The 15,842-nt window shown below is 37.9% G+C and overlaps 2 protein-coding genes across 2 annotated transcripts; one reads left to right on the forward strand and one right to left on the reverse strand.

Annotated features, from left to right (window-relative positions):
* On the forward strand, nt 1–1,810 carry LOC131014216 (11S globulin seed storage protein 1-like). The gene is made up of 4 exons (XM_057942109.1): nt 1–392; nt 459–727; nt 796–1,242; nt 1,314–1,810. Exons 1-4 carry the CDS (start codon nt 101–103, stop codon nt 1,698–1,700), a joined length of 1,395 nt encoding a protein of 464 aa, XP_057798092.1. The 5' UTR covers nt 1–100; the 3' UTR covers nt 1,701–1,810.
* Nucleotides 1,811–13,238: 11,428 nt separating this feature from the next.
* Nucleotides 13,239–15,058, reverse strand: LOC131014217 (11S globulin seed storage protein 1-like). Its single transcript, XM_057942110.1, has 4 exons — nt 14,630–15,058; nt 14,295–14,563; nt 13,780–14,226; nt 13,239–13,708 (listed from the first exon to the last, which is right to left on the reverse strand). Exons 1-4 carry the CDS (start codon nt 14,919–14,921, stop codon nt 13,322–13,324), a joined length of 1,395 nt encoding a protein of 464 aa, XP_057798093.1. The 5' UTR covers nt 14,922–15,058; the 3' UTR covers nt 13,239–13,321.
* Nucleotides 15,059–15,842: the final 784 nt, after the last annotated feature.

Genomic DNA, 15,842 nt, shown 5'->3' on the forward strand with positions numbered 1-15,842 from the left:
ATGGGAGGTAGGCAGCCATGCATGTTGCAGACTTCTCCCCTATAAATAATGACGCTTCCGCCTCGCCGCTTCACATCATCAAAATACAACACATTCCAGCATGGCGAAGCTCTCGCTCTCAGTTGTAAGCTTTCTTCTAGTGTTAGGATTGGGGTGCGCCACTCATGTTCGAGAGGGGTCGTGGCAGGTGGGAGAGTGCCAGATCAGCAACATCGACGCCCGGGAGCCGTCCTACACCGTGAGATCGGAGGGCGGAGAGACCGAGTTCTGGGACAACCGGAACGATGAGTTCCGATGCGCCGGTGTGTCCATCCGCCGCCACAGAATCCAGCAGAGAGGCCTCCTGCTGCCGGTGTACCACAACGCCCCCGTTCTCGTCTATGTCGTCCAAGGTTGATTTATTTGCATGTATATTTTTGGAAATTGAAATGGATTGTTTAATTCATGTGTATGTGCAGGCAGGGGAACTTATGGAGTTTTGAATTCTGGCTGCCCCGAAACATTCGAAGCCGAATCAGCCCAACAACAATATTCTCGCAAGGAAAGAAGCGAGAGATCATTCAGAGAAGACAGACACCAGAAAGTTGAGGATGTGAAGCAGGGTGACGTCATCGCCGTCAGGGCCGGCGAGGCTCACTGGGTTTACAACGACGGCGATCAAGAGCTTGTTCTTGTTGTTTTCCACCACAACGCCAACTATGCCAACCAACTCGACCAAAACCCAAGGGTACATACATACATAGATATACATCCATGGTAGTGTTATTTTAATTAAAAATGAATGAATGAATGCAGTCCTTCTTCCTGGCCGGAAACCCCAACAACGAGCAAGAGGAAGAGCAATACATGAGGCTGCGCGGAGGCAAAGAAGCCCAATCAGAGTTGGGTAATGTCTTCCGCGGTTTCCACGACGAGTTGTTGGCGGAGGCATTTGGCGTTGATGTGGAGACCGCCAGAAAGCTCCGGGGCCAAAACGACGAAAGGGGCCATATTATCAGGGCAGAGAAGAGCATTAAATTGATCCAGCCCTATGGCAGGAGCCGACGTGAGGATGAGGGCTACCACAACGACAACGGCCTCGAGGAGACCGTCTGCAGCGCCAGAGTCAAAGAGAACCTCGACAGGGCATCACGCGCCGACTTCTACAACCCACGCGCCGGGAGGTTCTCCACCCTCAACAGCTTCAACCTTCCCATCCTCCGCTTCCTCCAACTCAGCGCCGCCAGAGGAGTCCTTCATAGGGTAACAACACTACCACTCTCTCTCTTAGCTCTTAACACTTGATTAATATATATACATATTTTGATTGACAGAACGCCATATTCTCGCCGCACTGGTACGCCAACGCCCACAGCCTCATCTACGTCACTCGCGGGGCATCCCGGGTGCAGATAGTCAACCACCGCGGGCACGCCGTATTCGACGGCCAACTGAGGGAGGGCCAGGTCGTGGTGGTGCCTCAGAACTTCGCCGTGGTCAAGCAGGCTGGAGAGGAGGGCTTTGAGTGGGTGGCGTTCAACACCAACGACAACGCCATTATCAACACCTTGAGCGGCCGCACCTCCGCCATCAGGGGGCTGCCCGTCGATGTCGTCGCCAACGCCTACCAAGTCTCCAGGGAGGAGGCCGAGAGACTCAAGTTTTCACGACGGGAGACGCTCATTTTCAGCGGGACTCAGAGACGACCTGCTTCTGCTTGAGAAAATGTGTCCATAAATAAATGTAAAATAAGTGTTCAAGAGGAATAATGTATATCGGCTTGTGCTAATGTTTGATGCCAATAAGAGATTAACCTTTACAAATATTCAAACTTAATTACTCTCACTACCCATCTCATGTTTATTTACTTCTTACAAACAATTCCTCCGCCTTAATTTAACTTTTTACCTTAATATGTGCTATATATATATAAATTTCTCATATATATAATCTCAACTCATGTAGTAAATTAATACAAATCAATTAATTTGTTTAATAAAAATTAATGATAGATATAAAAATAAAAATATATTAATTCATGTGCTTGTTTCGTTTAGGTCCAGAATTTGAAACTCCGGTGTAATTTAATCTCAATACACGAAGAACTATCTCTCCATGAAGTTCAATTTGCTCTACAATCGCATGAGTTATGCTACAAGCGATTTTCTACCGCAAGCTAAATGTCTCTTAAAATCAAAGTCAAGGAAATCGTGACAAAGGTCGTAATGCTAGTTGTGGCTAGCTATGACAATATATATAGGTCGAGGTGGATGCATATACAATGGAGATAACAATAGTAACAAGATTGTGTGTCAGTTATGTGGGTAAAACTATTAATCATGTTGCCCTCTAGTGTTTTCATAGATTTGATGTCAATTTTATTGAAATCGGTGCTCATCCCAAACATCCCCTTCTCAAGCAAATCTCACCATATTTGATCCTGAAAATACATCGATCTTCAAATTCTAACTCTGCGGCAAATTCCTTTGGACCTTCACAAACTGCAACTTCACCTCCCACAACTTACACACCAACATGAACAAAGGATCTCAGTACTGAGTTTGAAATTAAATGAATAACATGCAAGAGAATACTAATGTCCAGAATTCTACCGTACCGAGAAATGAGGCTTCTTTCATCCTTGTGGTCTATGTTGTTCCCAACTCTAAGGGAAATGTTACTATTACCATGTCAGTACAAATGCTTTTCTCTGTTCCAAGCGGTCATGATGCACCAAATGATGTTAGTTTTGATGACTCCCTCAATTCCCACTCCACATATTAAAACTGTTCCACTATCTGTTGCTCCTACAGGCTGATCAAATTTTTTTGGGGGTTAAATCTGCAAAGCATCAAAGTGAGGCCCTAGTTTCAGACCATGGATGAGAACATATCATCCTCGAATCTTCAACTCCACTTCTAATGCTTCTAACAACACGACATTAGATCAAGACGTACACATATTTTCCCAAGGTTTCATTTTGTTCTTGCTTCATGTCCATTAGGGACATAACGTTTTCTGAAGATCTGCATGAGCTAGTGAATTGGTGCATAAACATATCGTAAAGATATTTGAAAGAGTATATAGAGTTCGGCTCTAATTCTTTGAACCATGCACTATTGGGCCGGACCAGTCAACATAGTGGATAATACCTTGCCCATGCCTGATTCAGTACACCATAGTTTATATCCCTTTACACCCTTTGGATAACCTAGCATGACACATTTTAGAGCCTTGGATTCCAGCTTCTCTTGCTTGTGGTGAACATATGCTCTACAACCAAAAACTTTTAAGTGTGAATAGTTTGGTGTATTGTCATACCATAGTTCATCTGGTACTTTGAATTCCACTGCTAAAGACGGTGATATGTTGATCAAGTATGCAACAGTTGCAACAACCTCTCCCCATAATTTCTTAGCCATTCCAGCTTCCAGCAACATGCACCTTACTCTTTCAAGTATGGTACAGTTCATTCTCTCTATGACTCCATATTGTTTAGGAGTCCCTGGCATTGTCTTGTGTCTTTTAACACCTTTTTTCATACAAAACTCATTGAACTCTCCAAATATGAAGTATCTACCCTTACCAAGACTCTCAGTCTTAGTTGACCCCTAAAAGTAAGAGTAAACATAATCCAAAGGTCATTTATATATGTGTTTATCTATGTTGAATTGCATCTTCTTGCTTTTCCCAAGAATGCACTTCTCACACTGCCCAATCTTGAATGCACTTGGGCTGCTAATATGCCCTTGTCTTACTAAATGTTTCAAAGCTTTCTCACCAACATGCTCAAACCGTTTGTGCCATATCATGGTATCTTCTTTCTTGACAATATCACTTTTGCCCATGACAGTCTCAGCTTCAAGATAACATAGCCCATTTCTTCTTACTCATTTCAGGATAATCTTGTAGTATTTTGTGACAATCATTCCACTTTTGGTGGACTTCCACTCATACCCTTTCCTTTCCAAAGATCGAAGGGATACCAAATTCCTTTTTGAATTGGGAATATACCTGAATATTCTAATGTCCTCACAGATCTATCATGTAGCTTAAACTTGATGGTGCCTATGCCCTCGATGGCACAACTCTGGACATTCCCCAATAACACGTTGCCTTTCTTTTAAAAGTGCAGTTCAGTAAACCAACTCTCAAGTGGACACATGTGGAATGAGCACCCTGAGTCTTTACTTCCACATTCTCAAGATCATCAATGATCTTGTTGAATGCTTCAAGTTAATCCTCCAAAGGCTTAGATTTCACAACCTTGAAAGAGTACAATCTCTACTTCAAATAGAGTCGATTCGCCAGAGATTTAGTCATATTGACTCACGCTTCTCCCAAACTGCACGTGCAGACTTTTCCCTTGCCACCTCCCGTAGCACCTTATCACCGCCAAAGCACAATATGATCAGACTATGCGCCTTCTCGTGTAGCTCATCTTGAGGTCTGCATCTGCGGCTGCTGCAATCTTTTCTTTTGAATAAGCATCTTTGGCCGATTATGAAGACGAGAAATCATCCTCCTTCAATGCAGAATAAGAAAAACCGACACAAGAATTTATGTGGTTCGGTTTTTCAACCTACATCCACGGGCCAAGAAATCGAGCTATCCTTTATTCACAATCGAACTTTGAATACAGAGTATAAGATATCTATGATCCTCACAAACTTTGAAAACGAAGATGATGGTTGAGAAGCCGAAAGTAGTGGCGGACTTAAGCCGAAAGTAGTGGCGGACTTTAGCAAAAAACACGACTTAAGCAAATATAATAATAGAATCACACTCTTATCAGACTGATTCTGAAGGTTGAGAAGCTGAAAGTAGTGGCGGTCGGACTTCAGACCGGTAAGCATGTGCAATACCACATACAAGATTGTATCGAAGACATTCATATTTGTCATGTACCTTTAATTGCGTGTTAGCTTGAGTGTTATTAACATTCTTGTTATAACATTACCAAAAAAAATACAACAAAACATAAAAAAGATATAAGCAACAGAACAACTCGGCGACCGAGCACTCCGATCACAATTTTTCTTCTTATTGTCGAGTTGCTCTCCTCTTCGGCCTTGGCTTGTTTATCGGTCATTTCTTTGATTCTCGGGCCAGTTGCTCTGCATCATCTACTATCGTACATCATAGCTACTTTAAAAGACTCAAACCAACATCAATTGATTAAAATTATACTCAAATGGAACATCAACAAAAGATAACGAAATCGAATCAGGAAATATGCGCGTTTTCGGTATCAATTAATTGGAGACGGAAGGTCAGATTCATTCAATTATAATATTGTTTTTATTAGTAAAGATGCTATGAATTCATAGCACATTTGAAATGAATATAATTAATCCAAAATACAGATTTTCAATCTGAACCGTTAATTTGGTATAGATCTAGGGTGAGGAAATGTTCCTATTTTATAGTATAAGGGGTGGTGTTTTCATGGTAGCCCTCCCCTATATATATATATGTGTGTGTGTGTGTGTGTGTGTGTTTTATTATTTTTAAAATTGTATAGGTTATCCGCTTATCTATTATATAATAGGATTAAGCCTTAACCTATGTGGCATATCTAAAATCTCACCATTTCAAAATTTACCTTATATAATCTTCACCATTTATTAATTAATTAATTATTACATTCTATATAAAGATTCATTAATCATAATAAATATAATTAATAATAAATGTATATATATAATAATATTAACATTACATATAATCTAAATTAATAAATTTTATTATTTATTTTTTCTAGATAAAAATTAGATTTACATGTCTGATAAGAAAAAAATTATAATCTATATACTATAAATTATTTTAATTGAATGTTAGTGATTAGATGTATATTTGTTATTAATTTTATATTTCTCAATAGCGTACATGTTATATGTATATGTTGCAATATATTATATTGTATGAATATATATATATATATATATATATATATATATAATATTTATATTCTTAATTTTCAATAAAATTAATTTTAAATTAAGTTTGAATTGAGACATGCACGTATATGTAAATTATAAACGGGTCCGGTCATTGATTTATATGTTTGCATAATAAGGCACAAATTCTATAAACTGATTACATTAAAACAAAATCTTATTTTATGTCTATCAAAATAATTAAATTTTTATTTTTATTTTTTATGAAATAAATCCATACATTTTAGTTATATAGGGAAGAAAAATATATTTTTCATTTCTGCAAACTTTATTTGTTTCTGTTCGTCCATTACTACAATAATAATAATAATAATAATAATAATAATAATAATAATAATAATAATAATAATAATAATAATAATAATAATAATAATAATAATAATAATAATAATAATAATAATAATAATAATAATAATAGATAAATTATGAAATTAGTAATGCATAAATGAAGAATTTAGATAAAGAACAATAAAGGATATGATGTTAAAATATATTAGAAATCTTTAATCATGTATCAAATTTATAATAATCTCAATCGAGTGAAGAATTCATATAAATCACCTCATTTCACATTGAGTATTTTTATAAGATTTCACTTGCTCTCCAAATTAAAAATCTACATTTAATTGGCGGAATGATTGAGACTAATACAATTTGAATTGTTTTGTCAATTTAATTTGGCCAAATTTATTTAATTAAATACATGGTCTAATTAATTTAATTTGAAAATATAAATTGGTTTGATTAAGTAAATTATTTCTTCAATTTAATTTGATTATAAAATAATATATTTTGTATAAAATTTTAAAAATAAAATTTGGATTCAACATAGATTTTTTATGAAAATCTATCAATTAAAATACTAAATAAATTAATACAATTTGAATCTCGTGTCAACTTTCTTAAGCTACACACGAGATGATTTTCAAAACTTAGTTATGATCTTTCAAACTTCAAATGAGATAATGTTCACGAGTCAATTTTATTCTTTCAATTTTCAGACGGAATGATGCTCGAAACTCAAGATTTGAAGATAATTAATGTTCACGAGTCCATTTTATTCTTTCAAATTTCAAATAAAATGATGCTCGAAACTCAATTATGATATTTCAAGCTCCACATGAAATAATGCACAAAAAATTGTCAAGATTTTTCAACCTGCATACAAGATGATGTTTAGAAGTTAGTTATAATCTTACAAGCTAAAGATGATAATGATCTTTAAAGTTACACACAAGATAATTCTTGTAACTTAATTGTGGTCATTCAAAGTTCAAATGAGATGATACTCACAAGTTAAATTTATTTTTTTAAACTCCAAACGAGATGATTCTTGGAATCCAATTATAATATTTAGAACTAATAATGCATAAAAGTTTGTCAAGATTTTTTCAAGTTCCATACAAAATGATATTACAAGTTAGTTATATGATGTTAGAAGCTCCAAATCATACAATCTCACAAGTCAACTTTGATTTTTAAAGCTCCAGATAGTGATGTTAAAAAAACTTGATGCATAAAAGTTTATTTTTTGTATTTTAAGGTCTAGACGAGATGATACTCAAAAGTCTGATGTTCAAACGTTAGTTGTCGTCTTCCGAAATTTAGATTATGATATGATCCTACAAGGTTCAGACGAGATGATGCTCAGATGAAATAAAATTTTCAATATCAATACATTTTTTAAAATATTATTAAATAAAAATCTACATAAAAAGAATATTTATTATTCTAACAAAAGGATAACATTTAATTGAGGAATATGATTCAAATTAATATAATTTCAACTATATTACCTTAAATTAAATAAATTTAAAAATAATTTATATAATAAGTTAAAATAATTTCCCGTCGAATTTCGATGGGTTGCGCACTAGTAAGATAAATATGAGAAAGAAGGAGTACATATATAATTAAGATTGATGAAAAATGTAAAATCAATGGGTAGGTGCGCATGCATGAAAAATATTATGGTTAAGTTTTGATCGAATTGAAGAGCAGTAATTAAGGTATGTATGTAGGCTTGTTTTTGGTCCAAGTACATAAGAAGGAAATATTATAGAAAAAGTGGAAGCATATAGATGTAAGAGAGAAGAGAAAGAGACATAATTTGGGAAGCATGAATGAAGCCAGGTGCCCCCTGAGAAAATCATAGGTGGAAGGCATGGGAGGTAGGCAGCCATGCATGTTGCAGACTTCTCCCAGTGAAGTGATCGAGCATCTCCTTATTTGTTGAGGTAGAACTTTAGCTGACTGAAGGGTTGGAGCTGGTATTGTTAGGTCCCTTGGGGTCTCGAATAGGTGTATGGGCGGGGAGAATACACCTATAGGCTATTTTTCAAATGAAAACAAACTGATACAACCTTTTTCAGTTAAAAGAGTTTAGCAAGACTTAGGTTGGCGACTGATACTGAATACTCTTCAGTAAGGAGTTATCAGTTAAGTCAAAGACTTTAATTGATACACGTTAGGCTTCAGTCGAGTTTGTAAAACAGAGGAGTAATATGAATCTCACTGACTATCCGAAGATTTATCAGTTCGACTAATATTACTGGCAGCGGAAAACTTTTCTTTCGAAATAGCCGTTGTGGTTAAACAAGTTGTCAAGGTTTATGTTTCACTTTGCTATTAATCAGTTTCAGTTGATAAAAAACGTTTGTGCATATATAAGAAAGGTAAATATTGAAAGCGATAAATAACAAGGGGATTTTTACGTGGTTCGAAAAACACTTCCTACATCCACGGTCAGTTGATCAAACCTTCACTGGGAGAAGTCTGCAACATGCATGGCTGCCTACCTCCCATGCCTTCCACCTATGATTTTCTCAGGGGGCACCTGGCTTCATTCATGCTTCCCAAATTATGTCTCTTTCTCTTCTCTCTTGCATCTATATGCTTCCACTTTTTCTATATTTCCTTCTTATGTACTTGGACCAAAATCAAGCCTACATACATACCTTAATTACTGCTCTTCAATTCAAAAACTTAACCATAATATTTTTCATGCATGCACCTACCGAATAATTTCTAATACCCATCGATTTTACATTTTTCATCAATCTTAATTATATACTCCTTCTTTCTCATATTTATCTTATAGGCGGATAACCTATACAATTTTAAAAATAATAAAACACACACATATATATATAGGGGAGGGCTACCATGAAAACACCACCCCTTATACTATAAAATAGGAACATTTCCTCACCCTAGATCTATACCAAATTAATGGTTCAAATTGAAAATCTGTATTTTGGATTAATTCATTTCAAATTATGAATTCATAGCATCGTTAAGGGATGAAGAAGAAAAATTGTGATCGGAGTGCTCGGTCGCCGAGTTGTTCTACTGCTTATATCTTTTTTATGTTTTGTTGTAGTATTTTTTTTGGTAATGTTATAACAAGAATGTTAATAACACTCAAGCTAACACGCAATTAAAGGTACATGACAAATATGAATGTCTTCGATACAATCTTGTATGTGGTATTGCATATGATTACTAGTCTGAAGTCCGACCGCTACTACTTTCGGCTTCTCAACCTTCAGAATCAGTCTGATAAGAGTGTGATTCTATTATTATATTTGCTTAAGTCGTGTTTTTTGCTAAAGTCCGCCACTACTTTCGGCTTCTCAACCATCATCTTCGTTTTCAAAGTTTGTGAGGATCATAGATATCTTATACTCTGTATTCAAAGTTCGATTGTGAATAAAGGATAGCTCGATTTCCTGGCCCGTGGATGTAGGTTGAAAAACCGAACCACATAAATTCTTGTGTCGGTTTTTCTTATTCTTGCTTATTCACCAATTAGCTCAACAAGTGTCACCGTGTGTGGGAAGGGAGACCACCGATAGATGATAGTATGTTGACGCCAAGAATTGAATCTAAAAAATTCACTAGGAAAAATTACTTTTAATCAAAATGCATGCATGCGCTATTGACGCATCAGGGTTTTGCAGCTGCATTGAAGGAGGATGATTTCTCATCTTCATAATCGGCCAAAGATGCTTATTCAAAAGAAAAGATTGCAGCAGCCGCAGATGCAGACCTCAAGATGAGCTATGCGAGAAGGCGCATAGTTTGATCATATTGTGCATTGGCGGTGATAGGGTGCTACGGGAAGTGGCAATGGAGAAGTCTGCAGTTGTAGTTTGGGAGAAGCGTGAGTCAATATGACTAAATCTCTAGCGAATCGACTCTATTTGAAGTAGAGATTGTACTCTTTCAAGGTTGTCAAATCTAAGCCTTTGGAGGATTAACTTGAAGCATTCAACAAGATCATTGATGATCTTGAGAATGTGGAAGTAAAGATAAGTGATAAGGACCAAGCTATCATTCTTTTGAATTCTCTCCCATCGTCATATGATTGCCTCAAGGATGTTATGCTTTATGGGAGGGAGAATGACATATCGGCTGAAGAAGTCCAACCAGCCCTTAAAGCTAAAGTGCTACAGATATCAAGAACATCAACTCAGAAGAAAGTGCTACAGATATCAAGAACATCAACTCAGAAGAAAGAAGGTGTTGTTGGTGAGGGATTATCTGTAAAATGAAAGATTGGAAAATCCAAGAAATCCAAAAAGGTTTTCAAGACGGGAAAACAGGAAAATGGAAACAAGGCCACTGATGATAAAGTGCAAACTTGCTATCATTGCAAGAAACTGGGCCACTGAAAGAGAGATTGCATCATTTAGAGAGAGAATCAGAAGCAGTTCAATGTCACTAGAAACAAGAGCAGAAAGACTAAGAAAAATGTGATCTTGCAGAAGCTCTTAATGTGGTGGAGAGCCACATGTATGAACAGTGGGTACTAGACTCAGGGTGCTCATTCCTCAGGTGTCCACTTGAGAGCTGGTTTATTGAACTGCACTTTTAAAAGAAAGGCAACGTGTTATTGGGGAATGTCCAGAGCTGTGCCATCGAGGGCATAGGCACCATCAAGTTTAAGCTACATGATGGATCTATGAGGACATTAGAATATTCAGGTATATTCCCAATTCAAAAAGGAATTTGGTATCCCTTCGATCTTTGGAAAGAAAAGGGTATGAGTGGAAGTCCACCAAAAGTGGAATGATTGTCACAAAAGACTACAAGATTATCCTGAAATGAGTAAGAAGAAATGGGCTATATTATCTTGAAGCTGAGACTATCATGGGCAAAAGTGATATTGTCAAGAAACAAGATACCATGATATGGCACAAACGGTTTGAGCATGTTGGTGAGAAAGCTTTGAAACATTTAGTAAGATAAGGGCATATTAGCAGCCCAAGTGCATTCAAGATTGGGCAGTGTGAGAAGTGCATTCTTGGGAAAAGCAAGAAGATGCAATTCAACATAGATAAACACATATCTAAATGACCTTGGGATTATGTTTACTCTTACTTTTAGGGGTCAACTAAGACTGAGAGTCTTGGTAAGGGTAGATACTTCATATTTGGAGAGTTCAATGAGTTTTGTATGAAAAAATGTGTTAAAAGACACAAGACAGTGCCAGGGACTCCTAAACAATATGGAGTCATAGAGAGAATGAACTGTACCATACTTGAAAGAGTAAGGTGCATGTTGCTGGAAGCTGGAATGGCTATGAAATCCTGGGGAGAGGTTGTTGCAACTGTTGCATACTTGATCAACATATCACCATCTTTAGCAGTGGAATTCAAAGTACCAGATGAACTATGGTATGACAATACACCAAACTATTCACACTTAAAAGTTTTTGGTTGTAGAGCATATGTTCACCACAGGCAAGAGAAGCTGGAATCCAAGGCTCTAAAATGTGTCATGCTAGGTTATCCAAAGGGTGTAAAGGGATATAAACTATGGTGTACTGAATCAGGCATGGGCAAGGTATTATCCACTATGTTGACTGGTCCGGCCCAATAGTGCATGGTTCAAAGAATTAGAGCCGAACTCTATATACTCTTTCAAATATCTTTACGATATGTTTATGCACCAATTCACTAGCTCATGCAGATCTTCAGAAAACGTTATGTCCCTAATGGACATGAAGCAAGAACAAAATGAAACCTTGGGAAAATATGTGTACGTCTTGATCTAATGTCGTGTTGTTAGAAGCATTAGAAGTGGAGTTGAAGATTCGAGGATGATATGTTCTCATCCATGGTCTGAAACTAGGGCCTCACTTTGATGCTTTGCAGATTTAACCCCCAAAAAAATTTGATCAGCCTGTAGGAGCAACAGATAGTGGAACAGTTTTAATATGTGGAGTGGGAATTGAGGGAGTCATCAAAACTAACATCATTTGGTGCATCATGACCGCTTGGAACAGAGAAAAGCATTTGTACTGACATGGTAATAGTAACATTTCCCTTATAGTTGGGAACAACATAGACCACAAGGATGAAAGAAGCCTCATTTCTCGGTACGGTAGAATTCTGGACATTAGTATTCTCTTGCATGTTATTCATTTAATTTCAAACTCAGTACTGAGATCCTTTGTTCATGTTGGTGTGTAAGTTGTGGGAGGTGAAGTTGCAGTTTGTGAAGGTCCAAAGGAATTTGCCGCAGAGTTAGAATTTGAAGATCGATGTATTTTCAGGATCAAATATGGTGAGATTTGCTTGAGAAGGGGATGTTTGGGATGAGCACCGATTTCAATAAAATTGACATCAAATCTATGAAAACACTAGAGGGCAACATGATTAATAGTTTTACCCACATAACTGACACACAATCTTGTTACTATTGTTATCTCCATTGTATATGCATCCACCTCGACCTATATATATTGTCATAGCTAGCCACAACTAGCATTACGACCTTTGTCACGATTTCCTTGACTTTGATTTTAAGAGACATTTAGCTTGCGGTAGAGAATCGCTTGTGGCGGAGATTGCAGCTACTAGCTAGATTTAGGATCCATAACTCATGTGATTGTAGAACACATTGAACTTCATTGGAGATTGTAGCTACTAGATTTAGGATGCATAACTCATGCGATTGTAGAGCAAATTGAACTTCATGGAGAGATAGTTCTTCGTGTATTGAGATTAAATTACACCGGAGTTTCAAATTCTGGACCTAAACGAAACAAGCACATGAATTAATATATTTTTATTTTTATATCTATCATTAATTTTTATTAAACAAATTAATTGATTTGTATTAATTTACTACATGAGTTGAGATTATATATATGAGAAATTTATATATATATAGCACATATTAAGGTAAAAAGTTAAATTAAGGCGGAGGAATTGTTTGTAAGAAGTAAATAAACATGAGATGGGTAGTGAGAGTAATTAAGTTTGATTATTTGAAAAGGTTAATCTCTTATTGGCATCAAACTTTAGCACAAGCCGATATACATTATTCCTCTTGAACACTTATTTTACATTTATTTATCCACACACATTTTCTCAAGCAGAAGCAGGTCGTCTCTGAGTCCCGCTGAAAATGACCGTCTCCCGTCGTGAAAACTTGAGTCTCTCGGCCTCCTCCCTGGAGACTTGGTAGGCGTTGGCGACGACATCGACGGGCAGCCCCCTGATGGCGGAGGTGCGGCCGCTCAAGGTGTTGATAATGGCGTTGTCGTTGGTGTTGAACGCCACCCACTCAAAGCCCTCCTCTCCAGCCTGCTTGACCACGGCGAAGTTCTGAGGCACCACCACGACCTGGCCCTCCCTCAGTTGGCCGTCGAATACGGCGTGCCCGCGGTGGTTCACTATCTGCACCCGCGACGCCCCGCGAGTGACGTAGATGAGGCTGTGGGCGTTGGCGTACCAGTGCGGCGAGAATATGGCGTTCTGTCAATCAAAATATGTATATATATTAATCAAGTGTTAAGAGCTAAGAGAGAGAGTGGTAGTGTTGTTACCCTATGAAGGACTCCTCTGGCGGCGCTGAGTTGGAGGAAGCGGAGGATGGGAAGGTTGAAGCTGTTGAGGGTGGAGAACCTCCCGGCGCGTGGGTTGTAGAAGTCGGCGCGTGATGCCCTGTCGAGGTTCTCTTTGACTCTGGCGCTGCAGACGGTCTCCTCGAGGCCGTTGTCGTTGTGGTAGCCCTCATCCTCACGTCGGCTCCTGCCATAGGGCTGGATCAATTTAATGCTCTTCTCTGCCCTGATAATATGGCCCCTTTCGTCGTTTTGGCCCCGGAGCTTTCTGGCGGTCTCCACATCAACGCCAAATGCCTCCGCCAACAACTCGTCGTGGAAACCGCGGAAGACATTACCCAACTCTGATTGGGCTTCTTTGCCTCCGCGCAGCCTCATGTATTGCTCTTCCTCTTGCTCGTTGTTGGGGTTTCCGGCCAGGAAGAAGGACTGCATTCATTCATTCATTTTTAATTAAAATAACACTACCATGGATGTATATCTATGTATGTATGTACCCTTGGGTTTTGGTCGAGTTGGTTGGCATAGTTGGCGTTGTGGTGGAAAACAACAAGAACAAGCTCTTGATCGCCGTCGTTGTAAACCCAGTGAGCCTCGCCGGCCCTGACGGCGATGACGTCACCCTGCTTCACATCCTCAACTTTCTGGTGTCTGTCTTCTCTGAATGATCTCTCGCTTCTTTCCTTGCGAGAATATTGTTGTTGGGCTGATTCGGCTTCGAATGTTTCGGGGCAGCCAGAATTCAAAACTCCATAAGTTCCCCTGCCTGCACATACACATGAATTAAACAATCCATTTCAATTTCCAAAAATATACATGCAAATAAATCAACCTTGGACGACATAGACGAGAACGGGGGCGTTGTGGTACACCGGCAGCAGGAGGCCTCTCTGCTGGATTCTGTGGCGGCGGATGGACACACCGGCGCATCGGAACTCATCGTTCCGGTTGTCCCAGAACTCGGTCTCTCCGCCCTCCGATCTCACGGTGTAGGACGGCTCCCGGGCGTCGATGTTGCTGATCTGGCACTCTCCCACCTGCCACGACCCCTCTCGAACATGAGTGGCGCACCCCAATCCTAACACTAGAAGAAAGCTTACAACTGAGAGCGAGAGCTTCGCCATGCTGGAATGTGTTGTATTTTGATGATGTGAAGCGGCGAGGCGGAAGCGTCATTATTTATAGGGGAGAAGTCTGCAACATGCATGGCTGCCTACCTCCCATGCCTTCCACCTATGATTTTCTCAGGGGGCACCTGGCTTCATTCATGCTTCCCAAATTATGTCTCTTTCTCTTCTCTCTTGCATCTATATGCTTCCACTTTTTCTATATTTCCTTCTTATGTACTTGGACCAAAAACAAGCCTACATACATTCCTTAATTACTGCTCTTCAATTCGATCAAAAACTTAACCATAATATTTTTCATGCATGCACCTACCCGAGCTTAGCTTCCATTTGTTTTTTTAAAACGTGTGTTATAATTTTTATTGAGCCGAAGGTTTTTTTTTTGTCTTTTACGTTATTATTAATTAATTAATGACTATAAATTAATAGTGTAATATGTGTTGTCGTGTTTTTTCTTTAAGTTTTTTAATTAACGAATCAAAGATTAAAAAGAAATATGAATTTGGATTTATTGTCGTTTTTTGTTGATGTATTATTTTTTTTTTTGCGAAATTTGTTTATCATATTTTTTTTAAACGATTATCAATTTTAATTGCATAGTTGATATTTGAAGCTGCATAGTTGTTGTAGTGTACTGTGTTGCACAAATGAAAAATTTTAATGCATAATGTGTTAATTTTAATTGCATAGTTGGTATCTGAAGCTGCATAGTTGTTGTAGTGTATTGTGTTGCACAAATGAAAAATTTTAATGCATACTGTGTTAATTTTAATTGCATAGTTGATATCTGAAGCTGCATAGTTGCTGTAGTGTACTATGTTGCACAAATGAAAAATTTAAATGCATAATGTGTTAATTTTAATTGCATAGTTTGGTATCTGAAGCTGCATAGTTGCTGTAATGTACAGTGTTGCACAA

This window comes from Salvia miltiorrhiza, chromosome 3 (genome assembly GCF_028751815.1).
Source record: "Salvia miltiorrhiza cultivar Shanhuang (shh) chromosome 3, IMPLAD_Smil_shh, whole genome shotgun sequence".
NCBI lineage: Eukaryota > Viridiplantae > Streptophyta > Magnoliopsida > Lamiales > Lamiaceae > Salvia > Salvia miltiorrhiza.